This window comes from Euprymna scolopes, chromosome 33, assembly GCF_053919585.1.
Source record: "Euprymna scolopes isolate OS-2025 chromosome 33, ASM5391958v1, whole genome shotgun sequence".
In the NCBI taxonomy this organism is placed as follows: Eukaryota; Metazoa; Mollusca; class Cephalopoda; order Sepiida; family Sepiolidae; genus Euprymna; species Euprymna scolopes.
The window spans coordinates 38543614-38568092 of record NC_136514.1 but is presented as its reverse complement, the minus strand read 5'-3'; the positions used below and the strand labels follow the sequence as shown (position 1 = coordinate 38568092).

Genomic DNA, 24479 nt, shown 5'->3' with positions numbered 1-24479 from the left:
AGTGTCAAGTGAATATTAAATTCACAAGCAGTTCCAAATCACATGTATATACCGGTCAGGGGGAGATGATGTTAGGTTTCTGCAGTCCTTGCAGGGAAGAGTTGGACCTAATCAGTGTGCCTGTGCAACCTTTATTTCTACCAGTCATTACAACAGCTCCACCTGATCCCATGTTCATTTACATTAATGGGATTTTCTAGTTTTAATCAAGACTTTCTGGATACTCTATGGCTGACTGGGATAGCTTCCATACATTTATATCTGATCTACCTCTGAATTCCATGTTTAAAAAGGATGTGTCCTCTATAGAATCAGACCTGACCGAATAGTTAATTGTAGGCATAGACCGATTCATACCATCCAAAAAATTCCAACAAAAACCTAATAGCCAGTCATGGTTCTCCCCAGAATGTTCTGCCTCCATCGCACACAGAAATCACTTTTTCCATAGCTACCAATGTAATAGATGTATTGAGACTAAAGCTGCTTTCAGGACTACCAGCAACCACTTTAAAAGAGTAATAAAAAATGCAAGTGAGCTATATGCTCAGTCCGTTAAATCCATCCAAAGTAGGTGAGCAGCGGCTTGGTTCCCACCAGTTTTGGCAAATAGCAAACAGGATCCTGAACAGAAGCGCGAGTTCTATCCCAACCCGCATCAATGGACCTGAAGTCATTTCGTCAGCATCAGACAAAGCCAAACTATTTGCCAAGAACTTTGCAGCTAATTCTACCTTATGTGATGAAGGCCATCAACTCCTCGCATTTCCTCCTATAATATGCAACACACTATGCAACATACAAATATCTGTGTGTGAGGTCGCCAAGCTAATCAAGAACCTTAATTCCAGTAAAGCAACTGGCCCGGACGGCATTCCAATTATAGTGTTGAAAAAGCTTCAACCAGAACTTGCCCCCATACTTACAAAACTGTTTAAGTGTTGCCTTAAGGAGAAGCGCTTCCCAACACCCTGGAAAACCTCATCAGTATGCCCTGCATTTAAGAATTCAGGTGATAAGTCCTCTCCCTCTCAGTACAGACCAATAAGTCTCCTGTGTGTCATGAGTAAGCTGCTGGAATCTATATTAAATAGAGAAGTAGTCAACCACCTCAGCAGAAATAACCTTCTTAGTGACATGTAATATGGTTTCCGTTCTGCTAGATCTACAGCAGATGTGCTAACGGTTATATCTCATAGGATTAGTGAATCTCTCGACAAAGGCTTCCTTTCTATGGCAATTGCTCTTGACATATCAAAGGCCTTCGATAAGGTATAGCATAAAGGCCTACTTCACAAGATTTCCAGCTACGGTATAACTGGAAATGTTTTCTCAATTATTAAATCATTTCTCTCTGATAGGCTCATAAGAGTAGTGGTTGATGGGCAGAAATCAGAGGCCCACAGTATTAATGCTGGAGTCCCTCAGGAGTCCATCCTGGGCCCAACTCTCTTCCTGATTTACATCAATGATCTCGCAAAACACATACTTAAATCATTCATTGACATCTATGCTGATGACACGACCATCTATGGCAACACATCAAAGGCCGTAAATGACAAAATTCTCTCTGGTTCTCTCTCCTCTGATCTTGCTTGAGCGTGTGGTACAGTGGGGGAAGAGGTGGCTGGTTACTTTTAATGTATCTAAAACCAAGCTCCTATCTTTACATCATCAATGCTCTGATCCCCATCTGGCATCAATTGAAATGGATGGCTCTTGTCTTGGGAGGTTCCATGTTTTGACAAGCTTCTGGGTTTGATCTTTACTCCTGATCAAGTCTGTTGTCAAAGTCGCTGGGAAAATGGTGGGATCCTTCTAAAGCTCCAGAAGATATCTCACTACTGATGCAATTCTCTACCTATATAAAAGCCAAGTACATCCAAGGATTGAGTACTGCTGCCACATCTGGGCAGGACCTGCTAAAAACAGCCTATCCTGCCTTGACAGAGTACAAAATAGACTTCGTGGCTTAGTCGAGGATGCCCTTTTCTCTTCCCTGCAACCTCTCTTCCACAGAAGAGACGTTGCGAGCCTGTCTTTGTTTTATCGTTATTTCCATGGCAAGTGCTCGTCTACACTCCAATCTCTGCCTTCCCCCTCGCCAATCTTTCACAATAAACACCCGTCTCGCTGAAACCATTGTCAATAATTTTCCCCACTCTTTAACTGTACCTAAATCAAAACGTAGATTCCATGAACAGAGCTTCTTTCTTAGAAGTGCACGCCTGTGGAACTCTCTTCCGTTTGCCTGTTTCCCACCTGACTACAACTTGAATGTCTTCAAGTCCAACATAAACAAATTCCTGATGAATCGCCCCCCCCTCCTTAAGTAAGATACTTTATCAAATCTCCAATACTAACGATTACTACGATACTATCCCATTGATTACTGTACACGCAATAACCCTTATCCCCGAGTGGCTTCCGGATCTTGATAAAAAAAAAAAAAAAAAAAAAGATTTGGACAAATGCAACAAGATATTTGTGGTTAGTTATGTCTGTAGATACATCTATCAACACAGCATTGAATAAGGATTTAGTCACTTCTGTTTTTAACTTCATCTGTATGATGCCTACCATAGTAGATAACAGTTCCTCATCTTTACATCGTGATCTGTATGCTACTGCTTTTTGCTGCAGATGTAGAAGATCTGAGATTACGATCTCTGTCAGAAAATTGTGTATAGACTCAACCTTCAACCTTCAGAAGAATTTCACTTAAAATTGATTTTTCCCAGTACTCTAACAACTGTGCCACAGGTCCTTGAAATGCCAAATTATTTTGTTGATCCAGAAATGCGAAATTATTTTGTTGGTTAATCATTATCTGTGAATTTATGAAGGAAAATGTAATTCATTTTACTATTAAATAAAACAAAAATTTAAACACTCAAGTGTTTAAAAAAAAAAAATGTCTTTGGCATTTATTCTAAATGCTACTTTCAGCTAATAGCGAAGATTTCTAGAAAAGTTAGGGTTAGGATTATATTTTTGTGTTTTAGAAGGTAAATAGAAAATTTATCAGCCAGAGAAATTCATGCAAAATAATTTGAGATTAATTACCCACCTACCCACACAAGCGTTTATAGGTTTCTAAATTTTGTTTCAAATCCTTCTAGCTTCATAATTAGATACAGTTTTGAACAATGACCGAAAGTGGTGGCTTTCTCTAAAAATTAAACCTTATAGTTATATGTTATATTGTGGATGGACCTCAGATAGCAGTTACATCAGTTAGTGTGGATTTTGAAACAGGCAAACAAGTGCAGTCGTTGATTTTGATTAACCATAAACTAAGGAACAAAAAATGTGTTTAAAACAATGAAAACAACAAAAACTTTTTTGTGAGCTAAATGAAGATTAACTTAAATACATTTTTTTTTGTTTTATATTTACAACCATAAAATAAAAAAAAAAACAACTTTGTTATCGAATATTCTAATACTTTACAACATATAGTAGCATAGAAACATGGATCTAAAACAAAATATGATGATTAAATCCATTGCCAAGATCACCGGAAAAATGGTTGGCTTATTCTACCACTCCAGCAGATATCTCAATCCCAACATAATCCTCTACCTGTATAAGAACCAAATATGTATAATAAGGACCAAATATGTATAAAGACCAAATATGTATAATAAGGACCAAATATGTATAAAGACCAAATATGTATAAGAACCAAATATGTATATATTTGCACAATTTACAGACTAACCCGTCTTTAAAAAGTTGTATCTTCAGTTCTTTTTAAGATATTATGATGAAATTTTGAACATATTATCTTAATACCACCATGTTCAGTTGGCGTTATTTATGACCATCTCACTTGGTAATTTGCATACTAATTAGCATATTCCAGTTTCATTTTAATAGCTTTGAGTAGAAACATCATAAAAATAGCTAAGAAAAATGGTAAGTAAGGCTTTATCATCATAGGAAGTATTATTCTGATGGACATTACCATTTGCCATTATAACATCATGAAAAATCCAAGATGGCAATCAGGAAATCCAAAATGGCCACTATAACACAATTCCAAGAAATTATTAACAAAATATGGCTTGTAGCATATCAAATTAAAGGAAATTTTGTACAGATAAAAATTGTTTTCAAGTACATTAAACTGATTAGCATAATTAAGTTTCATTTTAACGGCTTAAAATAGAAGCATCATAAAAACAGTTTTAAAAAATGGGAGATAAGGTTTTATCATCATGCGAAATATTATTCTGATAGACATTATCACTTGTCATCATTACACCATGAAAAATCCAAGATGGCAACCAGGAAAACCAAAATGGCAACTAGGAAATCTAAGATGGCTACCACGACACAACTCAAAGAAATTAACAAAATATGGCTTGTAGCATATCAAATGTAAGGAAATTTTGTACAGATTACAATTATGTTTTCAAGTACATTAAACTAATTAGTATAATTAAATTTCATTTTAGCAGCTTCAAGTTACCATAACAATTATTGGGGGAGTTTCTACCACTATTTTGCATAATTTCTTATTTTCAAGTCATTGTCGAGACTTCAAGCGACATTGCAGCCATTTTTTCTTGTTCTCATGTAACGCTCGACACTACTTGTTTTTTTTTTTTTATCAGAATAAATATTTACAACACCAAAAATTTATCAAGGTAGGTAGAAGAGTAACTTGCCTTTGGTCACATTTATTTGTTATATATTTGTTTTTTGACCACTTTTTCATACTTCTGTGGATTGTAAAACAAACCCAATAAAAGTTATTCTTTTACTTAACTGGATAAGTGGTTTGTGTGTTTTAACTCATTTAAAATCGTGGTCATTGTCGGTCATTCTTTTTCAAAGAATTTATTTTTTTTAAATATTCTTTTCCTCTCCATAATTAAAAATTTGTTTTTTAAATAATAAAAATAAAAAAAAAAATGAATGTTTTGTTATTGAGTTAGTTGACGAACGATTTGTTAACAGATTTTTTGTGCACGTCTCGGCACACAAAAATTCTCATGTTTACATGCGGTTGTCACTACTTGTATCTACTCGTGCATAAAATTCTTTTCAAATTTAAAGACAAAAGAAATTAATATATTTGCAATTAAATAGCGTTCGAACACAGTTTCTATCTTTACTTATCTTTGTATTAAAAAAGTGTTAACTTTGAGATATTTTATTTGCAACTCGAAAACCAAGAAAAGAAAAAAAAAAAAAAAAAAAAAAAAAAAAACAAATGTTCATTGTCAGTTATTCTTTTTTAAAAAAAATATTCTATTCCTATCCATAATTAAAAATGGTACTATAGTTTATCGCCGAAAATGGAGACGCCATTTTTTTTCGGGCACCTGTCGTCAAAATAAGAGGGAGCAATCAGTATTTTAAACTATGACCAAAGCACGAAATAAATAGAAATAAATAAATTTAAAAAAAACAAACTAATTACTACGTGCCCCCAACCTCCTCATGTTAAGAACGGCTTTCAGAATAAACACCCCCCCCCCCACAACCTCAGAAAGGTGTTCTTAACATGGAGAGGTTGAGAGTGTTTATACTATGCTGGAGCACATAGTAATTAGTTCTTTCCGGAAGTAATCATTATCTAGTTTAATTATTTTGTTATTTATTTCATGCTTTGATCATAAAAAGTTTAAAATACTGATTTCTCCCTCTCATTTTGACAACAGGTGCCTGAAAAAAAAAAAAAAATAAAAAAAATAGCGTCTCTATTTTCGGCGATAAACTGTAGTAGTACCTTAAAAATTTATGATTTCTAAATAATAACAAAAATAAAATGAATACTTTATTTTCTTAAGTTAGTTGACGAATGATTTAACAGATTTTTTGTGCACGTCTTAGCACACAAAAATTCTCACGTTTACATGGGGCTGTCACTATTTTTATCTACTCAGGTATAAAAAAGTTTTTAGCCAATTCTTTTCAAATTTTAGGACAAAAGAAATTAATATATTCCCTATTAAATAGCGTGTAAACACAGTTTCTATCTTTACTGATCTTTGGACTACAAAGCATCAATTTTTAGATATTCTAACTTTGGACTAGAAAGACGTACGTGTTGTGTTCGAATTACGTAGCAAAGGCAATTCTTTCCTCTAATTAGCTAAAACAATTAGAAACGTTGTCAATGTGTACAACTTCTGCTTCGGGTATTTATGTGAACACACCTCAACCGCTAATTTGCAAAAAGTCATCTACTGCAAGCGGGCATGCTATGCTGACATATGTCGTCGTTAATAGTCGGATTTAAATAGCGATTTCTTTGAATATACAAATCACAACAAAAATATTAAAATATTTTAAAGTAAAATTTATTGTGAATCCAGTTATAGAAGTTTTATTTTGATAGACATAGGAAAAATGTACTTATTACTGATTTAAAGACTATGAGTATCAAGTTAAGTAGCAGTGTGTGCCTTGTCAAGTGCTGAACATTATTGCTAATTTTATAGGATATCTATCACTTTTGCTTCTATCACTCTCTCCCTGTTTAGATGATAAAGAAAAGAATAAAATGCGTGGAAAAGTTCATTATAAAAGCTCACAACCCTCCATTTTCACATACACTCAAAGATAATCTGAGAACGTTTCAGTGTACCAGACACTACAATGTCTAACACTTTGAAGGAAACTAGGTTCTCGACAAATTAAATTATTTCCTCAAAAGAATTCTGCAGATCACACATTAAGTTATTGCTTGCTGCCTATGTCATGACACGTCACAGGAAATAAACGATGCTAGTCAATTTGGTGACCCTGCCCAATTACATACGAGTTCATGTTTGTTTTTTTTCAATAGTGCCTTTAAATATATTAAAAGAAGAAAAGTGATACTTTTAATAAATAAAACAGTAAATGTATGTAACCTATTACTTAGGATCTCTATCCAGTCATGGATGACGGAGCAAGAGCATGATATAATAAAATATAATAAAATAAATCCAAATTCCCAAGTTTGACAGAAACATTCCCGAGTTCGACAAGATACACCTGAAGGAGGTCAGAAGTTATATCAACCGAAACGTTGTGAAAAATCACACTCAAAATGAGAACAGTAGTCCGATAAATCCATATAATTCGAGGTCAAATGAGTTTGTTAATAATTTCAAAGTAATTAGTAAGTTGATATGAATCGTATCATTAGAAGTTGCAATGTTTTAGAAGCATCCAGAGTTTGTGTATCTTTATTTTAAATCAATAAAAAACAGTAAACTGTAGGTATGGTCAGAAATGGCCAAAAATAACAGCCTTCTATGCTTCTACAAAGAGGCTTATAATTATATTTTTTGTAAACATCTAAATTTTAATTGAATGATAACAGACCAAAGTTAATCTTTAAAAGAAAAAGATGTATATTTATGTGTAAACAAAAAAAGAAAAAAAGAAATTACAGTGGAAAATGTTGCAAAAAGAAATTTGTTTGAATTTCAAGTCCAAATATCTGAATTCATCTTTAAAAATCTCTAGAAAAATAATTATCAGTTTTCTGAAACTATTTCAATGATAATTAGTAAATTAAAATTTGAAGATACCAAATTAAAGAAAATGTACATACGCTTTTAAAACAAAAATTGCATAATCCTCAAAAAGCGGGTTAGTTGTATTTATTTGCTTCCCCACTGAGCAAATTAGGCACAAGGCCGTTTTTTAATGTGGAGAGAGAGGGAGGGGGGAGGGAAAAAGGGGGACCAGCTCCCGAGAGGTGGGAAATGGGAGCTGGATAGTAACTGTTGGTATGAAGGGTTGCCCCTACATTGACCAAGGTCTGATATGTGGGGTTACCCCCACATATGGTCTTTGCTTGCAGTATCTGTCGGAACAGATACTACACTTTGATCGGGTTAGTTGGGAAAAAAAAAGTTGGTAATAATTTGTAAACACAATCCAACTGATTTTTACAAAAGTATGAATAACAGGAAGTGTTATAATTTCGTTTGATTTTGTTGGTTGTAATAACAGGAAGTGCTTATTAGAATATTTTTTGAATGTACACAAATTAGAATTTTTTTTTTTCTAAATTTTTTCTCTAAAATTATTGATGACATTTGTTTACTAATGTTTTTCCTTAGACGTTTAAATAAACGTTTATAATGTGGTCAAAAAGTTAATATTAGCAATTACATTATTCAATTTATCCTTAAATGTTATTATTCATTGAAAATAAACTGAAACAACTCTTTATTAATGACTAGCATTGGTGCCCGGCGTTGCCCGGGTGTTTGGACGTGTGTGTTGAGTAAAAAAAAATAAAAAAAAGTGGTAGCAGGAAGGCAGGCTCGAACCCGTACCGTGAAGGAGGAAAAGAACGGGAAAAAAAACGTGACGTCTTTGCTGTTACAACCACCACCAAACCGGAAGTGATATAGGTTTAAATTAAGACTAGACAATTGAAAAGAGGGGATGACTTTCAAAAATATCGGCGAAAAAAGCAACCCCTCTGTGTAGAAAAGTGCCCAGTTGAAGGTGAAGAAATGAATGTTTTTAGCCAATTTTTCAGTATTTATCATCTGAAGAGTCAAGCTTCAAAACTATACTGATCTTGTGAAAATTCGTCGCCTCTGTCGAAAGTTTTAGGCAGACATGCAAACATACATACATATATTTATATATTAATAGCTCAAATTTTCCACCCAAACTGATTAAAAAGCTTGCCCTATCTCTGAATACCCTTTATGTAAAATTTCAAATGTTTAGACCAAAAATTGTCTGAGTAATTTGGTAGAGACCGCAGAGGTCAAATTTCTTTTTACTTTGACCCCTATTATAACCCCTTAACATTTATTGTTTTGGGCTCAAATCAAGTTATTAAGTTAGATCCATGTCCAAGGAACCTATATCTAAAATTTCAAGTGTTTATACTGAAAATTGGTGAAGGAGTTTGGTAGAGTTCTCAAAGATCAAATCGTTGAACTTTGACCCCTTAACAGCCAAATTTCTGGCTGAAAACAGATTACAAAGATTTTCCCAAATCTCAATACCCTGTATATCAAATTTCGAGTCTGTAGACTGAAAATTGACAGTGTTATTGTGTAGGGAAATGTACAGACACACAGACAGATACTTTCACTTTTATAGAGATATAGATTAAATAGAATTTAAATTTGAAAGAAAATGATTTACTAATGGAAGATATAAACTTTAATTTTTTTTTTTTTTTTTTTACCATTCTGTCCATTTCTTAAAATTAATTGTTAATAGAAATATTATTTTAATTATTTTTTCTTAGTAACCGAGGATCTCAATGTTTTTATTTTCAAGATTATAAAAAAAATTTTTTTTTAATCTTACACTGATGTTTACACATTCATGTGTACAAAGGAAAGAATATATTACATTTAAATTTTCCCAGATACTTATTAAAATTACATAAAATAAATATTTTTTTACAATTATATTTTTTTGGTGAAAATATTGAATAAACAATGCTTAATTCAATAATATCGTTAGTTCAAAAAATTAATTATTTTCTTTCTTTTTTTTTTTTTTCATTAACACGAACCTTAAGTGTTTTTTCGTAATGTTCTTTAAATATTTAAAAAAAAAAAACTTTTTACTGTTAACATCTATGATACTTTATTTTCATAAAAAATAAAAATAAAAATTCATGTTTTTGTTTTAGTATTTAAAACTAACATTAGCAAAGGTATTTTTTGTTTACATAAAATACATTTTCACTAAGATTATAAAAATAAGAGGTTCATTCTATTCTGTGATCATTAATAAATACTGAAAATTTGATTAAAATTCATTTCCTAAATCTCCAAGTGAAGGAAGGGGCCAAAATGCTTACACATTTTATGGATCAACCATTCATTTTGCACATACATCACTTATAGTGTCAGAAAAGATACATTTAAAATATAAAACAAATTCTTTTACCTCTTCCAAAAATCCACAAAGCACTTGTGCAGAAGCCTGGTTACCCAGATAAGCTGTGACAAGTCGTCTGAGAACGGAATGGTTAATTCTTCTTCGAATAGACACCAATCCACGGATGGCACGAGACATAAAACGTGGCTCCTTAGTAGATACTGCTTTCTCTATGTGTTTAACATGTTCCTTGATATCTGGAAATAAGAAGTACATACATTGGTCATTATGAGGTCAAATAAGTTTGCTAATTATTTCAAAGTAATTACTAAGTTGACATTATTTTTTAACTTGATATGCTCTAGTTGGGGACACATTGCAGTGCACCAGAAGGAAACTTCACATGCCTCCCTGTAGTGACATTGTATTCTACATTGCACTGTAGAGAACCTACTGTTAATTTTATCAAATTATTTTTTATATATAATGGTCTGAATTTAAGTTCAAAATGCAAAAGTCAAGCATCATGCTTCAATTGTGCTCTAAACAGTAACATTCATTTCAAATGCATCCGTCACATCAAAGAACCTACTTTTGATTTTATATATGTTGGGCCTTTCAGCTTGTGTGGCAATAAAACTTCTCAAATGCACTTGTGATTTTAGGCTATGTAAGGTGTTAACTTTGGTCAAAATCGCCAGTGGTTTCTTTCATAAGATTATTTCGATTATGAATACTTATCAAAGACACTCCAATAAAAACCTATCTAAGAATGCTGCCAGGCACATATAGTACCTTTGTGTAAAATTTCATAAAAATCGGGCCAGCCATTTTTATGTCCATGAAGAAACAAACTCACATGTGCACACAGACACACAAAGTTCCTTTTACATAATAGTAGAGATACTAACTTTTCAAATTGAAAAAATATCAAAAGAATTTGGAGTACTAATTGCTCTAAAACCCAAGAATGGCCAGAAAATGGAGGATCATTATACATTAAATTAATATGCGAAAATGATCCCCCATCCACTCAATTATTTTTGTTGTAATTTTTTTCCACTAGGATTTTTTAGGCTAATCATGCATAATCACATAAAAGAACACTTTTTTTTTTTTAATTGATACCAATTAAAAAAAAAAATGCATTCTTTTATGCGAAAAAATAATTGTTGGCAATCATTTGTAAAACATAAAACAACAGTAATTTTCTGAAAAGAAAAGGATTGGTTGTTGGTTGGTTTTTGTTTTGCTGCATATCAACCCTTTTCGGGTTATTTAACGCCGAATCCAAAGATTTTGAAGAAAAATTTTTTAATAGAACATATTTGTTGTTTTCAAGTCGGTTTCTATTTAACCCATAGTTGGGACTCTAACAGGTACTACCACTCCGGATCAGAGTGTACCTGGGAGCAATGGTAATTAAAGGGTGGCTCCACACTCCCCAAAGCCCGCAAGCTGGGGCCTCACCACTGGATATAGTTTAAGGGAAAAGAAAAGGAAGTGTAATAATTTTGTTTAATTTTGTAATAAAACAGGAAATGCTTATTTAATTAGATTATATTTGAATATACACAAGTAAGAAAAAAAAATCAGATTTAACTTGGTATAAGGTTTTATTTATTAACACTCTGAAATTTTGATGAAGTTTGTTTACCAATGTTTAAGAGATTAATAGTGAGTGTAAAAGGGTAAAAAAAAAAAACATGTTGCAAAATGGCTGTTTCATAGCATTAACATTTTTATCATTACTTTCCAAAAAACTCTTCAAATATATATATTATTATTCATTATAGCATATGAAAGGATATTCATTTCTGAACACAAAAGTTGTATTTTGAGGACTTAGTGTTTCAGATGATTTCAGTGCAGTATACCAGTTAAACAAGTCGATAAATTCAAATATCTGGGCTACTGGACGACATCTGATGGAAGGTACACAACTGAAATACAAAAGGACATAGCCTCAGTCAAATCGTCTTCAAAAGACTGTCGTTAATCATGACCAACAAAAACATTAAAATAGACACCAAATTCAGAATACTCTGAACATATGTATGGTTGGTTCTTTTATATGGTTGCGAGTGCTGGACAATCAGCAACACCACAAGGAAGAGACTAGAGGCAACTGAAACTTGGTTCCTGAGCAGAATTTTAAAGATATCCTGGACAGAAAAAAAAAAAAACCAAGAGGTATTAGAAATAGCAAACACAAAAAGGTCTCTAAAAAGAACAGTACGAAAAAGACAAAAGAGTTTCAGGGGCCATTTCTACAGAAAAGGCGGAACAGAACAGATTAATTTGATCGGAAAGATCATGGGTAGGAGAAGCAGAGGACGACAGTGAGAAACATACGTTGACAATCTGAACATCTGGGCAACATCAAAAATGATGAGCAACAATGAATTCATGAATGCCACGAGGGAGATAGATGACCGGAAAGCCATAGCCGTCAATGCCTGTACCAGTCAGGCCACAACTTGATTTAAAAGTGTTTCAATTTTTTTTTTTTAAATATGACTATTTTAAAATAACTACCTTAAAACTTTGAAATATCCAAAGCGTTTTTATGGTTGATGGACATTACTACATGCATTCTATGTACTTACTACACTGACAATTCCTTATAGGAATGAAACATGGACATTTCTGTGTAGCTTAATTGCCATAAATATATTTTCATACCTTACTATCTAGCTCTACTCTCATATCGAGCACTGTTGGTTGTTTTTGTTTTACAGCGTAGCAACCTTTTTCAGGTTATTTAATGCCGAATCTAGTTATTTTGAGGAACGATTTTTAATGGAGTATATTTGTTTTTTAAGTCGGATTCTATTTAACCCATAGTTTGGACCCTAACAGGTACTACCACTCCAGGTAGGATTGGACCTGGGAGCAATGGCAATTAAAGGGTGGCTCCACACTCCCCAAGGCCCGCAAGGTGGGGCCTCACCATCAAATATAGTTTTAGGTCATATCCAGGACCGTTGTATAAGGGTTCTTTTTACATTTTTTTATAAAGGCCAATTTTTTTAAGATATGAGAGTATGGTGTGGGGATTGTTTTTATCAAATAACTCTTTAATATTGTTTTCTTTGTAGAATTGATTTCTTACTGTTACAAAATCAGTACATTCAATTAATGTGTGTTTGATTGTGAGTGGTGTTTGACAAGGTATACAGATGGGTTGGCTTTCTTTTTTTAGGAGATATGAGTGGGTTAAGTGAGTATGGCCTATTTTTATTCTTGTTAGTTTGACGACTTCTTTTCTGTTTAGTTTCGTATTTTGTTCTTGTTTTTTGATTTTTGGCATGATTTCGTGAAGTTTGTTGTTAGGGTGTTCATTCCAGTAGGTTTGCCATTTCTCTGTTGTATATGCGTTGATACGTCTTTTTAGATCTATGTATGGAATTTTAAAATTTGCATCGATTGGGAGATTTAAGGCGTTTTTTGCTGCAGAATCTGCTAATTCATTACCTTTAATACCGGAATGGCTCGGTATCCAGCAGAAAATGATTTCTTTTTTACTGTTTAGTTCAGTTAATTTTTGGAGTAATTTTGCGATTAGGGGGTTGTCCATCTTTTTTATTTTTTTTAATCGCTTTTAGAGTAGATTGGGAGTCTGAAAGGATTATAAATTTGTTTTTTTTGTTATTGGAGGCGAGTTTGAGAGCTAGGATTAGAGCATGTATTTCAGCACTGAAGATTGAGGTTTTTTTTGGAAGGTTTGATTGTTTTTTTATTAATTTATTGAGTATTGCTGCACTGGCTGTTGTGTTATTTTGTTTAGACCCATCTGTATAGATGTGTGAGTGGTCTGGATACTTTTCTTTGATTTTATCGAGATTATCATGATAAGTTATTGGATGAGTATGTTTCTTTTCATATTTACTTAAACTTAGATCGATGTTAGGGGATACGATTTTCCAGGGAGGGATTTTGAGTAGGACAGTTTCATGAATTTTAGTTATGGGTAGACTTGCTTCTTTGGAAATCGATTTTATTCTAAGTCCAAAGGTCTTGATTGCATTTTCTTCTTGGTCGAAAAGGTGTTTACGGTTTGGATTTAAAGTGTTATTGTGTGCTGGGTTTGTGGGGTTGGCTGTAAGTTTTGTGTAGTATTTTAGACCAAGGTTTTGATTTCTGAGCATTGGAGAAGTTACATGTGCTTCGGCATACAGGCTTTCTACAGGGGAGGTTGGAAATGCTCCTAGTGCTAGTCTTAGTCCGGAGTGGCATATTGTGTTGAGGGTTTTTAGGTATGACTTTCTGATGGATTGATTTATGAAGCTACCATAATCTATTTTGATCTAATTAATGCTCTATATAGTTTGAGTAGTGTGTTCTTGTCAGCTCCCCAATTTGTATGGGCGCTGACTCGTAGGAGTTGTAATGCTTTATTACATTTGGTTTTGATGTGTAGAATGAAATTTAGTTTTTTGTCAAAAATGATTCCCAAGTGCTTGTGTTCATTTACGAATGGAATTGTTTCGCCTTCAATCTGTAAGGTTGGGTCAGGGTGGAGTTTGCGTTGGTTACAGAAATGGATGTATTTTGTTTTAGTTTTGGAGAATTTGAAACCATTTTTAGTTGCCCATTTATTAATTTTATTTATGTTATGTTGTAGTTTTCTTTCAATAGTGTGAGTGTATTTAGATCTGTAGCTGATTGAGCAGTCATCTACATATAAGGAGCTATGTATATCAGGAGAGAGTTCTTTTATAATGTTATTGATTTTTATGTTAAAGAGAGTTGTTAATAATATGCTGCTTTGGGGCACTCCTTGATTTTGTGGGTCTGATAAAGTTGAGTCTATGCGAACTTGGAAAGATCTGTCTGTTAGGAAGTTTTTTTATGAATTCAGGTAATCTGCCTCTTAGTCCGATGTTGTGGAGATCTTTTATGATACCGTGTTTCCAGGTAGTTTCATATGCTTTCTCAAGATCGAAAAAAAAAAAATGTTATGTGTTCCTTATTGATAAAAGCTTCTCTGATATAATTTTCGAGGTTAGTGATGTGGTCTATACATCCTCGATTTTTTTGGTATCCACACTGGATTTCAGAAATTATTTTGTTGTCATCTATATACCATATAAGACAGTAGTTAATCATTCTTTCGAACGTTTTGCATAGGCAGCTTGTGAGAGCTATTGGTCTGTAGTTTTCTGAGTTTGACGTATCTTTTCCCAGTTTGGGTATTGGTATTATTGTTGCATTTTTCCATGAAGTTGGGAAATCTTTTGTTTCCCATATTTTATTATAAATTTTGAGGAGTTTTAATGATTCTGGTGGAATTTCTTTAAGGAAGGTGTAGTGCACTTCATCTGGTCCTACAGCTGAGTTATGGGATTTTTCTATGGCGGTTTCTAGTTCATTGAGTGAGAAGATTTCATTGTAAGGCTCTTGGTTTTTGGAGTTAAAGTTTATTTTGTACTTTTCTTCATGTTTCTTAAGTATTTGGAATTGTCTATTGTAGTGTTTTGATGATGAGTTTCCGGCAAAGGTTTTAGCTAGTGTGTTAGCAATATCTTTTTTATCAGTTATTTTCTGTTTATTTGTGAGAAGGTGTTTGATTGGATTCGGATGATATTTTCCAGTTATTTTCCTAATCATTTCCCAGACAGTTTTGGGTTTAGTGGTGATGTTGATTTTGTTGACAAATTGTTGCCAGCAGGATCTTTTGCATTCTTTGTTTTTCAAGTTTTAGCTCTTTGGTGTTTGTATTCTATTAAGTTGTTCGTTGTGGGTTGTTTTTTAAATTTTCTTAAGGCTGCCTTTCTCTGTCTTATGGCCGTTTTACATTCTGGATTGAACCATGGTTTGTTTTTTTTTCCAGGAGGAGAATTTTGGGGTATGCATTTTTTGGCTATTGTTATGAGTACTTCTGTGAATTCATCTATTGTTTGGATTTGATGTTCTGTTAGTTTTAGTGAACAAAGTTCTTTCAATTCGGCCCAGTTGGCCTTGTTTGTGTTTCACCTGGGTATGTGGTTTTGGATGGAGTTACTGTAATTGATTATAATAGGGAAGTGATCACTTCCACAGGGTTCTTTGTAAGTGCTCCATGTATTATCCAAGAAGCTTGATGGATCACACATGGTAAGATCAATGGCACTAGTTGATCCATTTGTTGGATTTAAGTATGTGGGATTTTTTTGATTGAGAAGGCACAAGTTATTTTTGTTAATTGTTCAATTTTGTTTCCTTTTGAGTTTGTGACTTCGCATCCCCATAACATACTGTGGCAGCTAAAGTCTCCTAGAAGAATGAATGGTGAAGGTAGTTGTTTTATTAAATTTTCTAGTTCATCTTCATTTATTGGTTCATGAGGAGGGAGGTATATTGAGCAGATTGTGATTGTTTTGTGTAATGTGACTTGAGTTGTAATTGCTTGGAAATTTGTTTTGACAGAGAAATTGCTTTGAGGTATGTTATTCCTTACAAGAATTGAGGTGCCTCCATTAGCACGAAGGCTTGTGTTATGGAAATAGTTGTATTGTTCATAGTTTGGTGTTTTGAAATGGTTATTGTTTTGTAGGAAGGTTTCTTGTAAGCAATCAATGGCTGGGTTGAAGAGTGAGATAAGTATAAGTTCATTATAATTAGATCTTATTCCATGACAATTTCATTGGATAATTTGTTGTGTTTTATTTCTATCCATGAGGTTGTTTAGTTTTCCTCTATTTTATCTCTTTAGAAGTAGAGGGTTTATCTTTTGTCAGAGTTTGTGTCTTTGGTGAAGTGTTTTACTGGGTTTTTTCTTTTTTGTTTGGATCTGGACGTCAATCTGGATCTTGCTTGAGATGTTGCTGTTTTGGCTTCTTATTGATTTTCTCCCTCTTGATTACTTGTGTTTGGTTTCTTTTTTTATCTAGGGTGTTTTCGGTTTCCATTTTTTCTAGAATTTGGAATCTATTTTGAGTATCTATTGTTTGGTTTTCTTCTTTTCTGGAACGTTCTTTATTTGTTGTTTTATCATTGCTTATGTTTTTATTAATTTCTGGTGGTTGTTTTGTTGGGTTCTGTGATAATTTTTTTAATGGTTCTGTTGTGGATGGAATATTATTTTCTTTGTTTGGATTTGTTATTTCTATTTTGTTTTCCAGATTTGAGTATTTTCCTTTTAGGCTATTTTGAAATTCTGGCCATTTTTTAATATTTAATGTAATCAGTTTGTTTATCAGTTCCCTATATTGATCATGTATTTAATTATGTTGCTATGGTTTAGTTGTCTTTTTTGTTGTCTCAGCATATGTGTTGTCTTTCATGTAAGTCTCAACTATTTTTCTGGCTTCTGGAAAGGTTGTTTTTTTTTGTACTTTACTTCTATAATTTCTTTCTTTTTTATATGTTTTTCATATTTTAGAGAAGACCGGGTGATCTTCTTTGCAGTTTGCGCATTTCACCTCATTTATGCATTTTTCTTTGGTGTGGTCACGCTCTTTGTTGCCGCATTTTCCACATATTTTTATTCCTTTACAGGCTTCTTTATGATGTCCATATTTTTGGCAATGGAAACATCTTAATGGGGCTGGGATATATTGGTCTACTTTTACATTTAAGTAACCAATTTTTATTTCTTTAGGTATTGTTGGTTTGTTAAATGTTAGTATGCATGTGTTGGTTGTTATTTTATTGTTTCTTTTTGTTTATGAGGATGTGGTTGATTACTCCTTGTTTTTCTAATTCGGTTTTTATTTCTTCTTAAGTTGCTAACGATTATTCATAACTTCGAATTACTCCTTTCGAAGTGTTTAGTGTTTTATGGGGAAAGACTTTGCACTTGCACTCATGGAAGTTCTTCATTTTGAGTAGAGATTGAGCATCTCCAAGATTGGTTATCTCAACTAGTAGATTTCCATCTTTTGTTTTTTTGATCATTTTTGGTTTACTTTTTGTGGATAATGTCTTTTCTATTAGGAAAGGTGATAAATTTCCAATTTTTTATTTTCGATTAATTCAATAACCAAGAATCGTGGGAAGTTTCCTTCGTCTATAGTTGGAACGGTTTTTCTAATTTTGAATTTTTGTTCTTCATCTGAGCTTGAGAGGTCAGAGTCAGAGGAATGGTTTCTTTTAAGGGTTTTGAGGGGGATGCATTTGTTTTTATCAGCCATGGATTTTGGGATTTATTTTTCATCAACCACGCTCCCTACCCACCTCGGAGTCCAAAATTGGGGCATAGTAAGGGGGAAACCCATTCGCTTTGACCATGTCGGGGCTACGTGAAGGATATACTCTTTTGGTAAGGAGTTCTCAAGCACTATATTTTCTGTTCAATATGTCCTCAAAAATACATTTGCTCAGATGGAGTGTTGAGTTCTGGTCTTTCCAATTGATTGACTGTTGCCACCGCCTTCTAGCACTTACTTGGTTTGCCTATTTTTTGTAGTCGGGGAAGAAAAATAAAAAAAAAAAGATGGGAGTACCTTTAAGCTTCGTTCTTTGTTGTGGTAGTTGGTACTTTGGGTGTAAGTGCTAGGGCTTGGCGTGACTGGCCGATTGGTCGGATCGGGCCTCTCCGACCGCCCGTCTAGCCGAAGTAATGTGTTGCAGTGCCTAGACTTTTATGCACCCAGGTCAAGGTTAGCTCAATGACCAGGATTGCGTCCTAAGGCATTACGGGTAGCAACCCACGGCTAACTGGTTGCCCCATTGAGGGATTTTTATCCTCTGCAGGGGGGAAGTCGGCTTATTGTAGTGCCCTACCAACAGGGCAAAAAAAAAGGGGGGGGGAGACGGGGTTGGTAAGTAGGGAAGAAAAAGGAAAGGAGAGTGGAAGGGGGTTGTTTTTGTTTTTGCAGAACATAATGAAGTTTTACAAAAGAGAATAGAAAACAAAAACAGAAAATTGATGTAGGTGCATTTCGTTTTAGGAAGCCAATAGACAGCCTGATCTGGTAGCACCAGTCGAGCACTGTTGAAGTATTACTGAAAATCTATATATATGATAATCGCCGTATAAAATGTGTATACATTAGATATATTCCTGTGGAAATATATTTTCTTATGATATATACCAATCCTTATTTAAGAAGCTCAATGTAATCACAGAGCAATATATAGTGAATAAATGACTAAAGACTATATTCCAAAGTTGACCATCTTATAATTTATTCCTTTAAATGTCAACTGAATTAAAAGAATAAATTATAAGATGGTCAACATCATAAATTTTGGAATATAGTCTTTTATCATTTATTCACTATATATATATATATATATATATATATATATATATATATATATGTGCATGCGGACAAACTGCGAAAGCATTTATAAGAGTTATATCTATCAATGATACAGAATCCATTCAAATACTTTCTTAATATTCACATAGCAAATTGAAAGAAAGATTAAAAAAGAATTCAAAGATCTAAAATAAATTTTTTTTAGCAACTCTCAAATGATAATATTCTTTATTTTCAGCCAAGTTTTCTTTTAAGAACAAACGTAAAAATCTCCAATTAGAATTTCTGATTGACAAGCAAAGAAACAGACAAAAGATGATAAGTATCTGCTTTGGTTTTTTAAATAAAGCTTTTATTATTATTATTATTATTTCATCTAAGAAAAAGAATAAGACAAAAGGAATATTGTACAAACAAATGCTGCCTTTTTATTTCATTAAAAATCATTTGCTTTTGTGTCGCTATCAGCATTTTTAATCATCACCAGCATAAAGAAAAGCCAGGCCTTCTTGCATTTATTTCCAGTGCACAAATGCTTGTTGTCAACAACAAGATAAGCAATATAGATTACTTATCTTTGCAACTGATCTTTTGAAAGAGAAGAAAATAAGTGAGAAAAGCGAGAAAAAAAAATGGAAAGAAGAGTTTTGTTTTGTTTTTTGTTAAAGTTGAAATTCAAATCAAATACATAACAGTTTCCCAAGACAAAGATTTCTAAAACCGTAGTTAAAAAAAAAAATTATGGCATATATATATATATATATATATATATATATATATATATATATATATATTCAGATTTTATCAAAAATAAATATATTTTTTAATTCTGAGTTTCAGATTAAGTTTTTATAAAGTGAATAGAAAGAATTTTCAAATAGCACACACACACAATGATGGCAGCAAATTCGTTTTCAAACATTGCCATTACTTGATATAGCACAAAAAGATATACAGAAACACGAAAACAAATGTTATTCTTTTTCTTAGATGAATACATATATATACATACACAATACACACACACACAAATGTAAGTATATGCTCACACTATTGTCTATAAGTGGTAATTGAAAGATGAAAATGATAGTTAATAAAGATATTGAAAGGTTGTATCTTTTTAAGCATTAAAAAGAAAATTATTACTATAACAAAAAAGCATAGAAATCCAAATTTTAACTCCAGAATTTATATATAAACTAGCCTGGGTGCCCGGCGTTGCCCGAGTGTTTGGAGGTCTGTGTTGAGCAAAAAAAAAAAAAAAAGTGGTAGTAGGCAGGCAGGCTTGAACCCGTACCACGAAGGAGGAAAAGAACACAAAAAAACAAAAATAAAGTGACATGTTTGCTGTTGCGTCCATCACCAAACCGGAAGTGACGTAGGTTTAAATTAAGGCTAGACAATCGAAAAGAGGGGGTAACTTTCGAAAATATTGGCAAAAAAAGCAACCACTCCATGTAGAAAAGTGCCCAGTTGAGGGTGAAGGAATTAATGTTTTGGGCCAATTTTTCGATATTTGATGTCCAAAGGGCCGAGCTTCAAAACAAGGAAAAGAATATGCTGTTGTCATAGCCCTACTCATTACTCTGCGAATACCTTGAAGGCTGTGATGTAATCTGGAGAATTATGGAGATATGAAACCAAAAACAAATGTCTAGCAGGAGGGAACATAGCAAGCATCTTGATTGTGTCCACATAATGGAATCCATCAAAAAGCTATACAATGAAGCAAGGCAATGTGGCCCTTGGTTAAAAAGATGCGTGTTGGAGTGGTGATGATGAAGAAAGTGCTGAACAAAGATCTTACTACTCTTCATACAAGAGGAGCAAGGGCCAACTATTCATTGCCAAGGTCCTAGAAAATATTCTTACAAAAGTCAAGACACCCCCCCCCTCAAGAAGGTCAAACATCCAATCAAGCTGGACTAGTTGTGCAACATGAACAATAAGTGATTTGCCTACAATTTCCATGGAATCTCACACATTGTGAAGAACAAATTTCCTCAAACTGTGATTGGTTTTTGAATATATTTTTAGCAAAGGCAACATTACGCTGACCCTACATCTTTGAAAAGTGAGGGCAACATTATGCCATCTCATATCTTCAAAGTCGGCTTGAAAGTCCACACCAAAGTGTACCTGGATGTGTTAAAGTGTATAGTAATCCCCTAGTGTAATCAGGTGGTCGCTCGCAGACTGTAGGTGTGGTAACAGGACTCAGCGTCGGCCCACAAGTTCAAAGAAACCCAGGCTAGGTTTCAGAAGGAGTGCTACAAGTATCCTTCTCTCACTGCCCCTCCCCCTGACCTGAACCCGCTGGACTACTTCGTTTGGTCATACATCAAGAACATCACCAACATGACCTCCCACAACACCAAAACATGCCTGATCGCCGTCATCCACCGAGTATTTGCTGAGCTCCTGCTGGTGCTTGTGGAAAAGGCATGCTCCCAGTTCCAGACCCGTATCGAGGCGGTGATTGAGGCTGAAGATGGGTACATTGAATAGATATCAGCTCTACTACATAATCAAGTTACCTGAATGAATTTTTTTCAATAAAAGTTTTAAAATAAAACTATAATATTGTTTTCTTTAGAGCGACAGCTTTATCGTTCCAGTCTGTATTTACGTTGATGTATCTTTTTTGTTTTATTTTACTTCAGTTGAAGTTCTCAGAAATCAAGGTGCCTACTACCTGGGCCTAACACTTTAACTATATAAGATGCATAGATATTTGAATGTTCTATTAAAGTTCTTTATCTCTCAAACACAGAGTTAATGAAGAAATTGAGAACATAATTTTCCTTCGCCCAATTAACCATTTTCATAAGTTGTAGTATATCTTTCATTTTGGTCTCTTGGTCTTACTGGATTCCAGGACAAGAATTTATCTAGTCTGGTGGAGTATCCAGCTTTGTGCTTTTACTTGAGGTAACATAACTTGAAGGTGCGGCATTCCTTGTAAAAGCTAATGTGGATTAGCCATAGTGAGGAGATCTTATTTGGGCAGTAAATACTGAATGTGATTTTGAATATTTAGTCAGGGTTTACTTCTAGGGAAAAGTATCTTCATGCCAGGTTGTTCTGACAAATCTCTGTACAGAGAGACCTTAGACACTCGAGGATAGAGTCTAGTAGGCATTCAAGTTATGTATCTATATATATATGCCTGTATGTACATGCAAGCGGGAGTTTCAGTATATTACATGTTTTCTATGAGTATATATGTGTAAATGTATACCTATGCATATAGATATGTAGTTCCACACGCGGATATATACACGTGTGAGGATAAAAGTGTAAGTAGGTGTAAGTATGTATATGTAAATGTTCAAACATGCATATCCTAAGATTTTAATCTAGGATAATTGAGGAAAACAAAATATGCAAACTCCAAACTAATATTCAATAAATGTAAGATAAACAGAGCCTCATCCTTTTTTTTTTGTTTTACATGTAGAATTTTGCATTGGCACAAGACAGGTCATTGGATGAAGTCAAATTTTGTACTGACCAAACTGGCAAGTTCGCAATGGTTCAAAATAACAAAAATAAGCTGAAATTTCTAAAGAAATTTCAGCTTATATTCTGGTCATATGCTAAGATACATTTTTTTTTTTTTTCAAATATTATTTCATTTTTAAAACTTCAGATTGGAGCAACTGAACTCATGAAAAAGAATTTCAAAAACTATCTGGTAAATATACCCGGTGAACAAAGTGCAGGAGAGATTTAAGCAATTGTACTTAAAGGAAGTTAAAATCTTAAAAAGATATCTCGGTTGGAATGTAGAAGATAGTAGGTGAATTTCTGGCATCAGATAGGATGCCCCACCCCAGTTTTGACAAAAAGGCATAGAGTAGCTATAAGTGAAATAGATTAGGAACTATAGTTAGATTTAATCATTAAGAAAATAAACATGACAGCATTCAACTCAAATCTGTCAGACTGTTGTCAAACTTTTCTATATATCTCCTATATAAAATTTTGATTGCAGAAATTCCCCTCTGGACCAGTGTAATGTAGGTTTGCAACAACAGATGCCACATACAAATTTATTATGTCCAGATTCTTAGTCACTATCTTATGTAACTTTAGAACACCATTTTAAACACATTTAGTCTTTACAATAAAATCCTACATTTCATCCCAAGAGCAACACCACTACAATTGCAACCATCTTACCTTAACTTTCCCCGACTCATAAATAATGACTCTCTAGCCATATTTCACCTAATCTGATTGGTTGTGAATGTCAACAAAGCCCCTACAGTCCTTTAGTTGAACAATTCTGAGTGACTAGTTAGTTTGCAAAGTAAGGGTTCAAAGGATTTTTTTTTTTAAGTTAAACTTTTTTCCTTTTTTAATAAATTTTTTCACAATTTTTTTTTTTGTGCAAAGAAGTTCCAAAAGAAATGTTTAATTGCTTCATTGCAGAATATTTTAATGAAATGTAAATTTCTAAAAGAAAAAAATTAAATTCACTTACCGCATTTATTTAATAGATAGTAAAATGATTGTTTTGTAGTTTTCGAAACACCTTAAGCGGAACCGTCAGTCAGCATAATATGTAGTTGTAACGTTTTTGTTTTTGAATACTTCAAAAAAGCCGACACCGACTGTCAAAGTTTTGCAAACTGATACCACGTGATCAGTTTCACTTTAGTTTTAGAAATATTTCCTGAAACAGCCTTCATTCAGAAAATAGAAAGTACATATATTGTTCTATTAAACCTTTTATTGTTTAAATAATTTGACTTTGGTTGTTTTTTAAAAAATATAAATGTTGACAAGACATTTTTCATTCATTCACTAATGGAAGAATGTCAGTAAAAAAAAAAAAAAAAAAAAAATTGCCAAAAGATAAGGGCCCTCACCTCCCTTTTATTTTTTTTAATTAACCAGTTGAAAAAAAACACTGATTTTTAACATGATTTACTCGCAATGAGAGCATTGTAAAATCTTTTTTCTTTATTCATCAATTTTTTCATGGACTTGACGTATTTAGGCTGTTTTATACATAAATAAACTTTGCTCACAAATGAAAACGATGTTACCTCGCAGCCCCTAAAGTTTCGCAACAGTGCAAACAGATAACTAATCATGGGCCTCGAAGTTTCAAAACAGACAGACAGCGTCTATGTATGTGACGGAATAAGAAAACTTATTAAGATAAATAAAGATTACCTTTAAAGTAGTTAATAAAATTCTTGTATATCATATTAAATATGTTATGAAAAGTTCTATGACGTTTTTATCATAAATATTTGACAGTATTAATCTCACTTCAAACAAACAGTTCAACTTAAAACTATAAGAGAATTGTGATGAAAGAATCATAAATCTAAGGTATTTTTTAACGATGCGAGTCTGATTCCTCACAAAATACACGATTCTTACGATTAACGATTCCGATTAATCTTTCCACCACTAATTTTAAGGTAATGATTTAAGCTCTATTTATAAGAAAGC

The 24479-nt window shown here is 33.3% G+C and overlaps 1 protein-coding gene across 1 annotated transcript in view; it reads right to left on the bottom strand.

The window, feature by feature from the left end:
* LOC145258199 (26S proteasome non-ATPase regulatory subunit 3-like) overlaps positions 1-24479 on the bottom strand; it is a 497578-nt gene that overhangs the window by 431839 nt on the left and 41260 nt on the right. Inside the window, exon 2 of the mRNA XM_080116096.1 lies at positions 9886-10073. Coding sequence (XP_079972222.1) covers positions 9886-10073 — 188 coding nt within the window. The remainder of the gene's footprint in view (positions 1-9885; positions 10074-24479) is intronic.